The 12,157-nt window shown below is 46.8% G+C and overlaps 1 protein-coding gene across 5 annotated transcripts; it reads left to right on the forward strand.

The window, feature by feature from the left end:
* Positions 1-1,155: 1,155 nt before the first annotated feature.
* GORAB (golgin, RAB6 interacting) lies at positions 1,156-10,273 on the forward strand. Of its 5 annotated transcripts, none has more exons than XM_058843096.1 (5): positions 1,156-1,298; positions 2,449-2,809; positions 4,091-4,192; positions 5,916-6,056; positions 8,546-10,273. In XM_058843096.1, exons 1-5 carry the CDS (start codon positions 1,235-1,237, stop codon positions 9,009-9,011), a joined length of 1,134 nt encoding a protein of 377 aa, XP_058699079.1. In that variant the 5' UTR covers positions 1,156-1,234; the 3' UTR covers positions 9,012-10,273. The 5 variants fall into 5 exon arrangements, with proteins under 5 accessions (XP_058699079.1, XP_058699080.1, XP_058699082.1 ...); XM_058843097.1 differs by having other exon boundaries at positions 2,449-2,797; XM_058843099.1 differs by lacking the exon at positions 8,546-10,273 and having other exon boundaries at positions 2,449-2,797; positions 5,916-6,060.
* The last annotated feature ends 1,884 nt before the right edge of the window (positions 10,274-12,157 follow it).

Here is a 12,157-nt window from a genome sequence, read left to right on the forward strand (position 1 = left end):
TCGCAGAGTCCTACACGGCCGTGGAGTCGTGGATTTGCCTGGGGAGGCAGCAGCACTTTGGGGCTTGACTAATCCCTCACAGATTGGAGCTGGGCACTGAAAACATCCCCATTTAGTGCCCATTAGGTATTATTTAAGCCTCCAAGCCCCTGGGCTGCTGCAGCTAAGCCGGACTCGTGCCTTTGTGCTCCCGCCGGCTGTGCCCCCGTGGGAGGTGAACTCCTCCATGTGGCCTTGCAGCTCCCACGAGTTTAGGATAGGCAGGAAAATGTTTCTTTTCATGGATACTGAGGGTTAATGCTGTAAGCTGTGTAAGTTTTCAGTTTCCACCTAAGGGTGAAAGCGAGCGCGTGAGCTCTTGCGAACAATGGTCAAAGCAGATCTTTAAAAACAGCAGTATGGGCAAAATAATATTTTTCCCTGATGGCCTCCCGGTGTTAATAGAAAAAGAGAGAGAGTGATTTTTACATGGGCAGATTGTGATGGGACAAAAGGCAACCATTTAAAACAAAAGAGGAGAGATTGAGTTTAGATATTAGGAAGAAGTTCTTTCCTGTGAGGGTGGTGAGGTTGCCCAGAGAAGTTGTGGGTGCCCCATGCCTGGAAATGTTCAAGGCCAGGTTGGACAGGGCTTGGAGTAGCCTGGGACAGTGGAAGATGTTCCAGCCCATCACAAAGGTTTGAAACTGGTTGAATTTTTAAGTCCCTTTCCAGCCCAAAGCATTCAGGGACTCCCTGATTTCCTCGCAGTGTTGTCACTGTAACTTATTAGACACGCTCACCCGCTTACAACTACCTAATTACGAATTATAAATTGCATGAGGGTACGTGTGATGTTCCTTGAAGTTTGTTTGCTTTTTTCGGGAGCGGCTTCCCCTCTTCATTTCCCTCACTAGCCATGACCCACTGAGCCCTGTTCGGTCACAGGCTGGACTCGACGAGCTCAGAAATCTTTTCCAACCTAATTGATCTGTGATTCTTCACGGTGCTAGGCTCTCAGGAGCCGCAGGGATGTGCCCACAAGGGCAGTTTTTCCCGGAGCACGGGCACTCTCCACCCTCTCCCTCCCTCCTCCCCTCAGGCCGCCATCTCTCCCGCCCCGCCCCGGCGGCGCGAGGCCCCCGCCCGCGAGGCCCCCGGCCGAGCTGTCCGCGGCGTTCGCCTGCGGCGGTGCCGGGGCAGCCGCGGGGCCTGCGCGGCGGGAGGAAGAGGAGGAGGAGGAGGAGGGAGCGCCATGGCCGAGTCCTGGGCCGGCTTCTCGCAGGAGGAGCTGCGGCGGCTGCGGGGGCAGCGCCCAGGTACGGACCGGACCGCGCCGGGAGCGCCCGGGGAGTGGGGGATAGTGGGGCCCGGAGCGGCGCGGAGGAAGAGCCTGGGCCTCGGCACCCCGTCAGCGCTCGCAGCTGCACCTGCCTCCCATCGCCCCTCAGCGCCCCATCTCTGCAGCCCCTCTGCCCACACCTCTGTCCTTCCCTCAGCCCCCCACCCACACCTCTGTCCTTCCCCTCAGTCCCCCGTCCACACCTCTGTCCTTCCCCTCAGCCCCTCATCCACACCTCTGTCCTTCCCCTCAGTCCCCCGTCCACACCTCTGTCCTTCCCCTCAGCCCCCCACCCACATCTCTGTCCTTCCCCTCAGCCCCCCGTCCATACCTCTGTCCTTCCCCTCAGCCCCTCCACCCACACCTCTGTCCTTCCCCTCAGCCCCTCCACCCACACCTCTGTCCTTCCCCTCAGCCCCCCACCCACAGCTCTGTCCATCCCCTCAGCCCCTCCACCCACACCTCTGTCCTTCCCCTCAGCCCCCCACCCACATCTCTGTCCTTCCCCTCAGCCCCTCCACCCACACCTCTGTCCTTCTCCTCAGCCCCCCACCCACAGCTCTGTCCATCCCCTCAGCTCAGCTGCTCCATCCCTTCATCCAACGCCTTCGCTATGGCAGGCAGCCCCTCGGTCCCTCCCATCCAGCCCCATCTCTCCCCGCTCCCCTCATCCAGCTCCTCTCTCCGCCAAAAATCCCTGGCTCTCCAGCCCCTTGTCCTGCACCCGGATCTCCGCCCAACACCCTTCTCATGTGCCCAGCCTCCTCTTTGCCCGCGTGTCACCTCATTCTTGCCCATTCTTCACTTTATAACATCAGTTTGCCCACCAGGCTGGCAGGGACCCTTCCTTAGCCCTAGATCAGCCTTGTCACCATTATCCCAAGAGTCACCTCACTCCCACCTATGGTTTCTCTTTTAGGCCTGCAGTCCAGGCCTCTTATTCACTTAGGGATACCAGTATCACTGAAAATTCCTGAATCTTAGACTATCAAAACATTTCCAGCTTCCTGAGGTTTCCCCCACATTGCCTTCCCGTTATTTTGGGTTTTGCTTGCCCAGAACAGCTCTGCCAGAGCCTGTCTTTGATACACTGAGGTTTGGTTTTAATCCTGTTTCTGCACCGACAGATTTGTACGAGCCCTCTCCGCAGCAGCAGCAGCAGCAGCAGCCTCGTCCCCAGGCTGTGCCCAAGACTCGGAAGCAATCACAACGGGAAAAAGCCCTCCAGCAGCAAAGCCAGAGGCTGGGGCTGCAGGGAGGAGCAGCCTCTGTCACGCCAGAACAGCTTCTTTCTCCACCACAACCCAAACCGTGTCACCCCCAGCAGCCCGAGCCGGCAGCTGGGGATCAGAAGCAAAGGGACAGCCAAGAGAAGCAGGAGGGAGTGACACCGGCAGAGTCCTGTAATGGCAGGGACAGTGCCCAGCCCCGCCCTACAAAGCCCAACAGCCAAGTGGAGAGAAAGAAAGTGGAATTGTTAGTAAGTCGGTAAAATCAAGGGGTGGGGTTTGTTATTCTGTATTGATTCATTCTTTGCTTGTGAAGTCAACTTTTGTGTGTCTGATAGGAAGCTCTGAGAGATGAAATTATTCCATTTTCTACAAGGCAGCATCTGTGTGGAGAAGCAGCACGTGGCTTCTCTCAAATTCTAAACTCGGAAGGATCCTGGAGGTTCTCTTTTGCTGAGATGGGCCTTGAGAGGCTGCAGCTTTGATTTCCTTGCCCAGCTCCGGGCTGGGAGCATCTGCCTGCACCCCCTGCACCAGGCTAGCTGCACTTTGAGAACTCAAATTCCTCCTGTGGGTGCAGCTCACCACTAGTACTGGCTGTTCATCTCGTTTTTGTGGTGGGAAAAACACAGACACCGTCTGGGGAGAAAACAGCTGGAGCTTTGCTGAGAATTTTTTCACACTGGTGGAAGCAAGTGACATTGAGCTGCAACAGTCACCTCCCGAATCTGCTGGATTCTTCTCAGCCTGGATGCTTGAATTTAAATTTTACTAAAAATATTTCTGTATGTGAGGTGATGAGGACAAATCTGAAGAGATGTGCAGAAATGTTTGTTAATAGCTGAGTTATTTGGGTATTTTTAAGTTCGGGCTCCTTGTGTGGGGGCACAAAGAACACAGTGGGGTGGAAAGCAGCAAACAGTTCTTTGTTTCTCCTAAATCCTGCCACAGGTTGTACCCCCTCACCTGAGACCTGGCCTTCCATCCTTTGGGATGATTGTATCTCTTAGGAGATGTGGCCTAGGAAATTAAATCAAGATCAGTCTTTCACTGGTTGCAAAAGTGAATTCTTGCTCTTCCTTGCTGCTTGTTTTCATTATAACTCATACCAACCTTTCATTTGTATCCATTTAATTATGTGGGAGCTTTACTGAAAAGCAGACCTGCAAAAGAATCTGTTTTATGGAAAAAAACATTTCCAAAAAGAGGCTGTGTTGGCAGACTGAGCAGATGGCCACTTGTAGCAGCCAGTAAGAAACTTGCAACTGCTTCTACCTGATAGGGAAGCACATCCTTTAAATGAAAAATCCCACCCATTTCTCAAAAAGTGCTCCCTGCAGCTTATTTGGTTATGCAGATTTTAGTTCTGATCAGTAGATTTCATCTGGAAATGTTTCATTGGTTTGAATGGCTTCTTGTAGATGATCCTTCCTCAGAACTAAGCTCCAGAATATATGATGGTGAATGTTTGTGTTGCAACATGAGCAGCAGGGAAAGAAATGAACTTCCTATTAATTTTGATGTTCTTGTCAATGAGCAGGCAGGAAAAATCCCGATGGGAAATCCTCCAGCAGGAGCAGCGGCTGATAGAAGAGAAGAATAAACGCAAGAAGGCACTCCTGGCCAGAGCCATTGCTGAGAGGTGGGGCTGAGCCTGGGCAAGGGGCTTACTCTTCATCTGCACCAGTTCATATCTTGAATTAAATTTCTCTCTTTCCTCTTCTCTATGCTCTGTGAGCAGCTGTGATGGATGTTTCCCTTGGATGACAAGTTCTGACCAGGAAGTTGTGACTAAGCTTTTCACACTTCCCAGGCTGCAGCTCTGTGTGCAGATGGAAAAGTGATTACACAACTGGAGGATTAGCTGAAGTCCTTAAATTTGTTAGTGAGGTCATGTTTGGAAGTTGGGGTGCTCAGATACTTGTACATGTTCTGGTCCTGATTTCTTTTTGCTGAATGTAAGGGAAGTTTATTTGATTTGTAACCTGTGAGAAAAAGCTATTTCTGTTTGGACTTTTGGTTCATTAGTGTGTGAAAATGTTGAAAAGAGAAGATCATCAGCTTTAAGAAGGTACTGTTTTACCACTGGAAGACTAGAAATTATAAAATTGCACATATTCTCACAGTTGTTAACTCCTGCTCTTCAGGGGACCAGGCTTTATGGCACCAAGGTAGTTTAAGACTCCAGGGAAGGCAAAGTTTGTAGGGAATGATGTTGGAACAACTGATAACACTGGATCAAGGACAGTGATGTGAAGTTTTCAGGCTTGCAGTGCTCTCCAAGGCCTGTGTTACGTTTTGCCCATCAGAGCCCTTGGGTAGCACAGGTGAGCACAGCCTGAACTGTGCTGCAGTCCTGAAAATTTCATTTTCCTTTGCCAGGCAGGGATAAAACACAAGCACCTTTATTCTCAGTTACTGTAGTGGGTGTGGCCACCAGGGTTGCTTCTTCCTCCTGGAAACAAAGCCTGAGGAGAGACAAGACAAGGAAGGTGACAGCTAAAGAGTTACTTCTGTCACTCAAAGGCCTTCCTCAGGCTCCCAGCAATACCACAGGACGTCTGTGTCCTTCCATCTGCATCAGGTGGTCAAATGAGAGATGCTGGCACTGCCTGCACACCTAGTCTTGCTTTCAGGGACCTGCTTTGGGTGTAGAGCAGTGGCTGTGAGGCATCATTTTGCTGGTGATGATGAATGATGGCAAAGTGACATGATGTAAAAGCTTGTGGAAAGTCACTTGGCTTGCTTGGGAGTGAAATCCATCAAAGCTTGTTGCCCTGAGTAACATTTTAGTTTTCAGGACTTAGGAATGAATGGTCTGGTTGAAAAAAAGTTGCATAAGGCTTGATTGAAATCCTTTGTGTTTGATGTAAAACTTTCCATTCACTTCATTGGGATTTGGCTGGGCCTTTTGGGAATAATTTTACAAAATGGAAATCAAGCTTAGGTTAGGTGACTTTTTGGCCCCTACTAACTGGACTTCTTTGAAAGGGGATATTTGCAGGGCTAAAAACCCTTCCCCCTCTCACTTTCCCCCCAAGCCATTTCCTGTTTCCTTACACTGAGAACTACTTAGATACAGCAGCTTCTTGTGTGTTTCCACAGTGAAGAAACACAATCCATTTTAGGCACTTTGATTATAGTCATTACGTAATTTTGCCATAGTCCTTTAATAGCAGGCATTTTAGATCCCTGTGGATGCTAAAAAAGATCAAAAGCCCTACACCATAAAGGAGAAACCTTCTGAATAGGTCCTAAAGAAGTCAGTTGCTCTGCAAGTGAAATGGGGCTTGGTACATCAAGAAGAGAGGCTGGAGAAGGAAATTAAAGCAACAACAACAATAAAAATCACCTTCCTTTTGCAGATCCAAAAGAACTCAAGCTGAAACAGTGAAACTGAAGAGGATTCAGAAGGAGCTGCAGGCTCTGGATGACATGGTGTCTGCTGACATCGGGATCCTGAGGAACCGCATCGACCAGGCCAGCCTGGACTACTCCTACGCCCGGTAAGTGACACGCAGGGAGGAGGGAACAGGGAACAGCCCTGCCTGAGGGGAAGGGAAAATGCTGTTTCCTCTCACTGCAGCACTAATGAAGTCCTGTCACTGTAATAAGGTGTAGTTGAAGTGCTCACAGTCTGGGGGGGCTTTCAGATCTGGAAGTAAAAGTATGCTTTTTATTTCCTAATTTTTCCCTTGGAATCTGGGAACTGAAGCAGGTTTTCTGACTGGAGACTGCTGTCGCAAGACATAGGTCCTGCTTTAAGTGTGCAGTTGTCCATAAGCCCTGCTTTATTGTTTCAAGGTTATTTTTTCTCAGAGGGAAAGAGGTTTTTTCTTGAAAAGTCCTGAAATGAGAATCCTGTTCAGGGAAATTTGCTTGCTCATGACAGCTCAGGTCCTGCTGGAATCAATGGGACCAATTAAGCTTCAAACATACAATCCTGCCGAAGTATTTTTGCAACTAGGACCAAAAATCGAAGGAAGAGGGAAGCTTTTAACCCTTCACAATGTGCCTTTAATCAGCCTGGGTGTGATGAGTTCCTTAAAGGCAAGAAATTAATGGGAACACCCCATTAGCTGTGGGTAAACCACAACATCAGTAGATAAACAGCAGCATGTTTGTGCTGCCGTTTCATAAAGCAGAAATGTTCACTTTGTGGTTTTTGGTTCACCATTCAATCTGTTAAATGTTCATTTCTCCTTCTGACTTCTGCCATACCATGACCACAGGCCAATAAAGCTGGTAATTAGTCTTGAAAAAAATAGCAGTGGTAGCTACAAAAATTAAGATTTCTTTGGTGTAATTATCATTTGAAATGCCTAAGATTAACTGTAGTTAAGTGTAGCTGATGGCATGTGAATCTAGAATTTCGTGTCCTCAAGAGGAAGAACATTTCAATGGATATGAGGTTTCATCTGGTTTCTAAAGACATTAAATGCTCCTGAAATCTTCTTACCCAAGTTTTGTGATAATCTATCTATTTGAAACCTTTACTGGCTAAAGAGCACAAGCAGCTCTTGACATTAGGAAAGCAGTTTTTAGTGACAATAGCAAAAGGAGATAATAGTAGGGACAAGTGGGTAAACTTCACCAAAATCTTAATGACTTTCATTAATTTAGTAGGTATTTCCTTGAGGTAGGTACTTCCAGTCTTGTAGTCTTTATGCATTATGAGCTAAAGCCAATTTACTTTTAAGTGGAATCTTTTTAAGTAATTTATTATTTGCCTTTTGTTCTAGGGCTAAAACAAAAAGCATTTCAGTGGGTCAGGAATGCAATATTAAACAGCCCTGAGCACACACCTAGTTAGCAACATTTGACAATTGCTGTGGAATAGAATTTTTGTAAATACAATGTGTCTAATGGGTGGGAATTCAGCCCAAAGATTTAGCTGAGCAGATGTTTCTAACACAGCATCAGTTTTGCCACTTCAGGCATCTGACCCAGAGAAATCTTGACTTTCTTGAGAGGGAAACATAAGTGGGCATCTTCTGCCCACTGCAGACACAGCCTTTACAGCTGTGTAAAAGTCATGTGGTTATTATTTAAAAGATATTTGGGAAGGCTTTTCTATGTCTTATTTCCTTCTATTTCACTAAGCAAAGGACCTCTCCTATCTTTCTGTTGCTTTGTTTAGGCAGATACTGGAATCTGGTTTTATAAAAGAGCTGGATTCTTTATTCAACATTATTCAACCTGAGTGCTCTGTAGTCAGGCTGCAAAAGCCTTTGTGTGTCCCCTTTCCTGATGTGCAAAATTGCATCTATCTTTTAATTAGAATTAATACACAGGTTCACTGATGTAGTGAAAGATGCATCATTAATGTGGACACCAGCCATGAAAGTGCTAGATATTCTTTGTGTGTTAACTCAATAAATACTTAGAATATTCCATTTTTGCTGTATTTGTCACGACAGGAAGTGCAAATTGGCAGGAGGTGAGTGTCGGGACGGATGCTTGCAATAAAATTCTACATCTGTGTTGATGTCATGTGCTGTGTCAGTCTGTGCTGCCCCTGGTTTTCTGAACATGGGTATGGGTGGCCAGAAAAGTACAGGATCCAAATGTCAATGTGCTCCATCGAGCATCTGTATCTGTGGGGTTAGAAAAACACCCGGCTGCTTTGTGGTGTTTCAGTTCACTGAGTGGGTGTTCCCATTAGAAGTGTGAAAACACTGCAATTTCTGATGGGTTCTTTCTGCTGCCAGTGATGCATCTCTTCAAACAGGCAGTAAAAATGGGTGTTTGTGTTTCAATCTGAGCAAGTTAACTCTTAGAATACACAACAGCAGAGCCCCCAGTGTCCAGAGAAGTTTTGATCCATTCACTCTTCTTTTCTTCCCTCTTACTGATGTGGCAGCATGTCATGAACAGCTGGCACAATGCATTGCAGAGCACATTGCATTCCAGGGAATCTCCAAGTACCTCTCCCCGTGTCAGGGTGTGAGGTGCTGTGAGAATTAACCCTCCAGAAATGCTGATGGTTTTGCAGGAAGCGCTACGACAAGGCCGAGTCCGAGTACGTGGCGGCCAAGCTGGACCTGCAGCACAAGACGGAGATCAAGGAGCACCTGACGGAGCACCTGTGCACCATCATCCAGCAGAACGAGCTCCGCAAGGCCAGGAAGCTGGAGGAGTTAATGCAGCAGCTGGATGTGGAGGCAGATGAGGAAAATCTGGAGCTGGAGATCGAGGTGGAACAGATGCTGCAGCAACAGGAGGCAGAAGCAGGGAGACAATCCAGCCAGGCACACAGCCACGCTGGGACAGCCCAGGAGAACCCTGCTCCCAGTGGTGTTGGGCAGGAGAGCCAGCAGGCTGACCACGCTGCTGCCACTTCTCCTGCAGTTTCTGAACAATCTCAAAACCCCAGGACCAAATCCCTCTCCAACGTGAACAGCCAAACTCAGGCAGTAAATGTGACTTCAGGAGGCTCCCCAGCTTGTTCTGCCACATGACTGCTGGACACAGATAAGCCAGTGGTTATGGATGAGGCACTCCCTGCAGGCTTGTGGCTCTATGTTGTATCTGGGCTTCAGCAGTGCCAGTAATACGCACTTGATTTCTCTTTTCCTTTTTACTGTTTCCAAATTTTAAAGGCTCTTTTCTTTCCACAAGACGCATTTGGGGTTCATCATCTCTCATCATTCTGGTGTACGTTCATGTTCTACTGCCCAGCTCTTCATGGGCTTTTGTACCTTCCTGAAACAGGACATTTGGAAGTGAACAGTAGGGTTTGTCCAAAGATTTTCAGCTTTTTGATACCCACGGATGCCTGTTCTGAGCAGTGTGCAAGAGAAAGATACCTACAGGAGAAACCTCAGTCTGCTTCAGAGCACATTCTGACAACTGCAGTAGGATGTTTGTCTTCCTTTGTATCCATAAGGGATTAGTTTCCAACGGTTTCTCATGCTGTGAAAGCCAAGTGCTTACATTAATTGCCTTCATAGAGGTTTCTCTTTCCTGATTTAAGGGAAATTTGCATATTGAGGCAAACTGCAAAGTCAGTCGTAATACCTCGTATTTATCGCTTCTCCTGTTCCTTTCAGACCATGCTGAATCATGAAGCTGTACATTGATAACACTATTAGCTGTGAAATCACAGCTGCTAGGGTTTAGCAAAAATTATGGGTTACAGTTTAAGACATTGCAGAATGTAGAAGTAGAAACACACAAAAGAGTGTGTTACATTTAAAGCTGTTCCGTTGCAGAGATTTTCTCTGTTGTAGTTGCCTCAAAGTGCCAATAATTAGCCATAATTAGCCAATAATTCATCTTGTAATGAATAATCCCCAGAGTATATTGGAAATAAGCCTATTTTTGTAGAACATTTAATGCATTTTCTTGCCTGAAGAGCAGGTTAGTACCCCACAAAAGTTCAGCTGATTTGCTTTATTGCTGTTGAAAGGCTTTAAAAAGCTATTCCAGGTGGAGAAAGCCTCAGGAATTAAAAGAGAACATAGGAAAATCTCCCATAGACTGATTGCAGCTGCAAACCATGGGGACTGCACTCAGAGTTAACCTCTTGGTATCAGGGAAGTGTGGGAATGGTTCCTGGAATACCTGACCTGGACATGTTGGGTCTGAGTTTATGAATGAGTTGCTGAATGACGCCACCGAGTCTATAAATGGGACAGTGATTGTCTCTATGGCTTGAACAGTGGAAAAACATGTCACTACATTTCACTTTTATTCTATTAATAAATCCGTGCATCTTGTACGCAGTGTGTTTACTTTCAGTTGTGATATCTGAGACTGATACAGGGATCCGTGTTCTTCCACAGGAGATGATAAATGGTAGAATCAGATACGTCCTTTGGCAACTTTCCGCTGTGTGAAAATAAAACCTCAAAAAAGGCTGTTCCAAAATACAGGGATGCAGGAAGTGAAGACATGGCAGGATAGAGCTTGGCAGGAATCTTTTCAATTAACTGGCTCAGGGCAACCATGGAAAACCTCTCCTGGTGCCTTCCATACACAGGAGAAAGTGGGATGAATACGTTTCCTAGAGCAGCTGCTCACAGTTTGGGCTAATTGGAGTTAGAATTTAACTCCAAAGTGGTGTTAGAAATACGTGTGAAGCATTGCTCTGTTGTTGCTGGTACACTGCATTCCCTGTTATTTTTCTGGAGAACCTGACCTAAAGGCAGAAGATTTTGATGGTGTTGTGAGAAAATTGTGACTGACTTCCTTTGCTGTGTCTGCTGTTGCAGGACACCTTGTGAAACCTGCTGACGGTTTTCAGAATGGGATACCAGTAAGTGCAGTAATAATTTAATTGTACCATTCTCATTTCCATCCTCTGCAGCTGTCCCCAGTTGTTCCTCAGGAGATTCAAAGGCCTAGAGGATAGCTCTGTTCCTCATTACAGTTGTGTTCAGCACGTGGGGGACACACAGAAGAGCTTCTGACAGAGAAGTTGAATTGAAAAGGGTATTTACAGAAATCACACCGACACCATTTTGCATATAATTTATGGTTCTCTGGTAGGATAAAATGTGGTTAGAATATTTCTACACCTTGTTGTCCCAGGTAAGATTATTTGAACTCTGAATATGGTGTTCCAAAAACTTCCAAGTCCAAAGATTTATTATTTTTTTTTGACAACTGCTTAAGGTTATGAGTTTCCTAGAAGGGAGTAAGTTTATATGCACCAAAACTTAGAGGCTGAAACATTCTTGTGTACCATTCTGACAGAGCTAGGGTTGTTTCTGCCTGAGAGGGAAGGTGCTGTTACAGTCAGAAGCTTCTGGTCTCTTACAAGTCCCTTGTTGAAGTTCTGGCCAGTTCTCTCTGTCTTTAACTTCTGAGCCTGCAAAGTGAAGTGGACTGGCTGGAAGCCACGTGAAACAGCCTTATGGAATAACAATAGCAGCCCAGCATCAGGCTGCTCTTGCTGGACAGGGAGCTGAAGAGTTAACTTGTTTGATCTGAGTTATGAAGCCTTTCTCTGACGTGTGATATAAACCACTACCGTGGTGTCAGTTCCACTTTGGAAGTTCGCAAATGTTTTGATGGGTGCCAGTGTGCCGGTTTAAAATTCCCCCTGTGCCGGAGCCAAGGAGTCCAGTCCTAATTGTAACAACATGTGTGCTGGTCAGAAATGCCAGGAGATGATTTTGGTGCAACAAAAGGGTTGGGTTTTTTTTCTTATTTCTCCTTGAAGGAACGAGAACTGTCGGAATTGAGGCTCTTCAAGCAAATTCTTTTTTACCTTTGTAGCAGCTGATGTTACAAGGTTTGTCCTGCTGCCCCAGGGGGGTGCACTAAGGGCAGGTGTGCTGTCCACTTTTGTATCCCTTCAGAAGAATGGAAAAATGGAAAGCTCAGCACAGCTCAGGAATGAGTGGGCAGAATTTTAGTGCGGCCTTCTTGCAATGGTAGAGGTCGAAGTCTGAGTGTGAGGTGCGCTGGCATTGAGCACCCATGAAAATAGAGATGTGCAGTGTCTGACAGTGCCACTGCTGGGTTTGGCACAGGGCACTCTCCTCTGGCAACGTGGCCATTTCTGTGTTGGATCACCAAATTACCATTATGGGAGGAACTGGAAGACACCAATGTACACCACTGAGAATGTTACAAAGCACAGTATAATTATCCACAT

This window comes from Poecile atricapillus, chromosome 7, assembly GCF_030490865.1.
Source record: "Poecile atricapillus isolate bPoeAtr1 chromosome 7, bPoeAtr1.hap1, whole genome shotgun sequence".
Lineage (NCBI taxonomy): Eukaryota > Metazoa > Chordata > Aves > Passeriformes > Paridae > Poecile > Poecile atricapillus.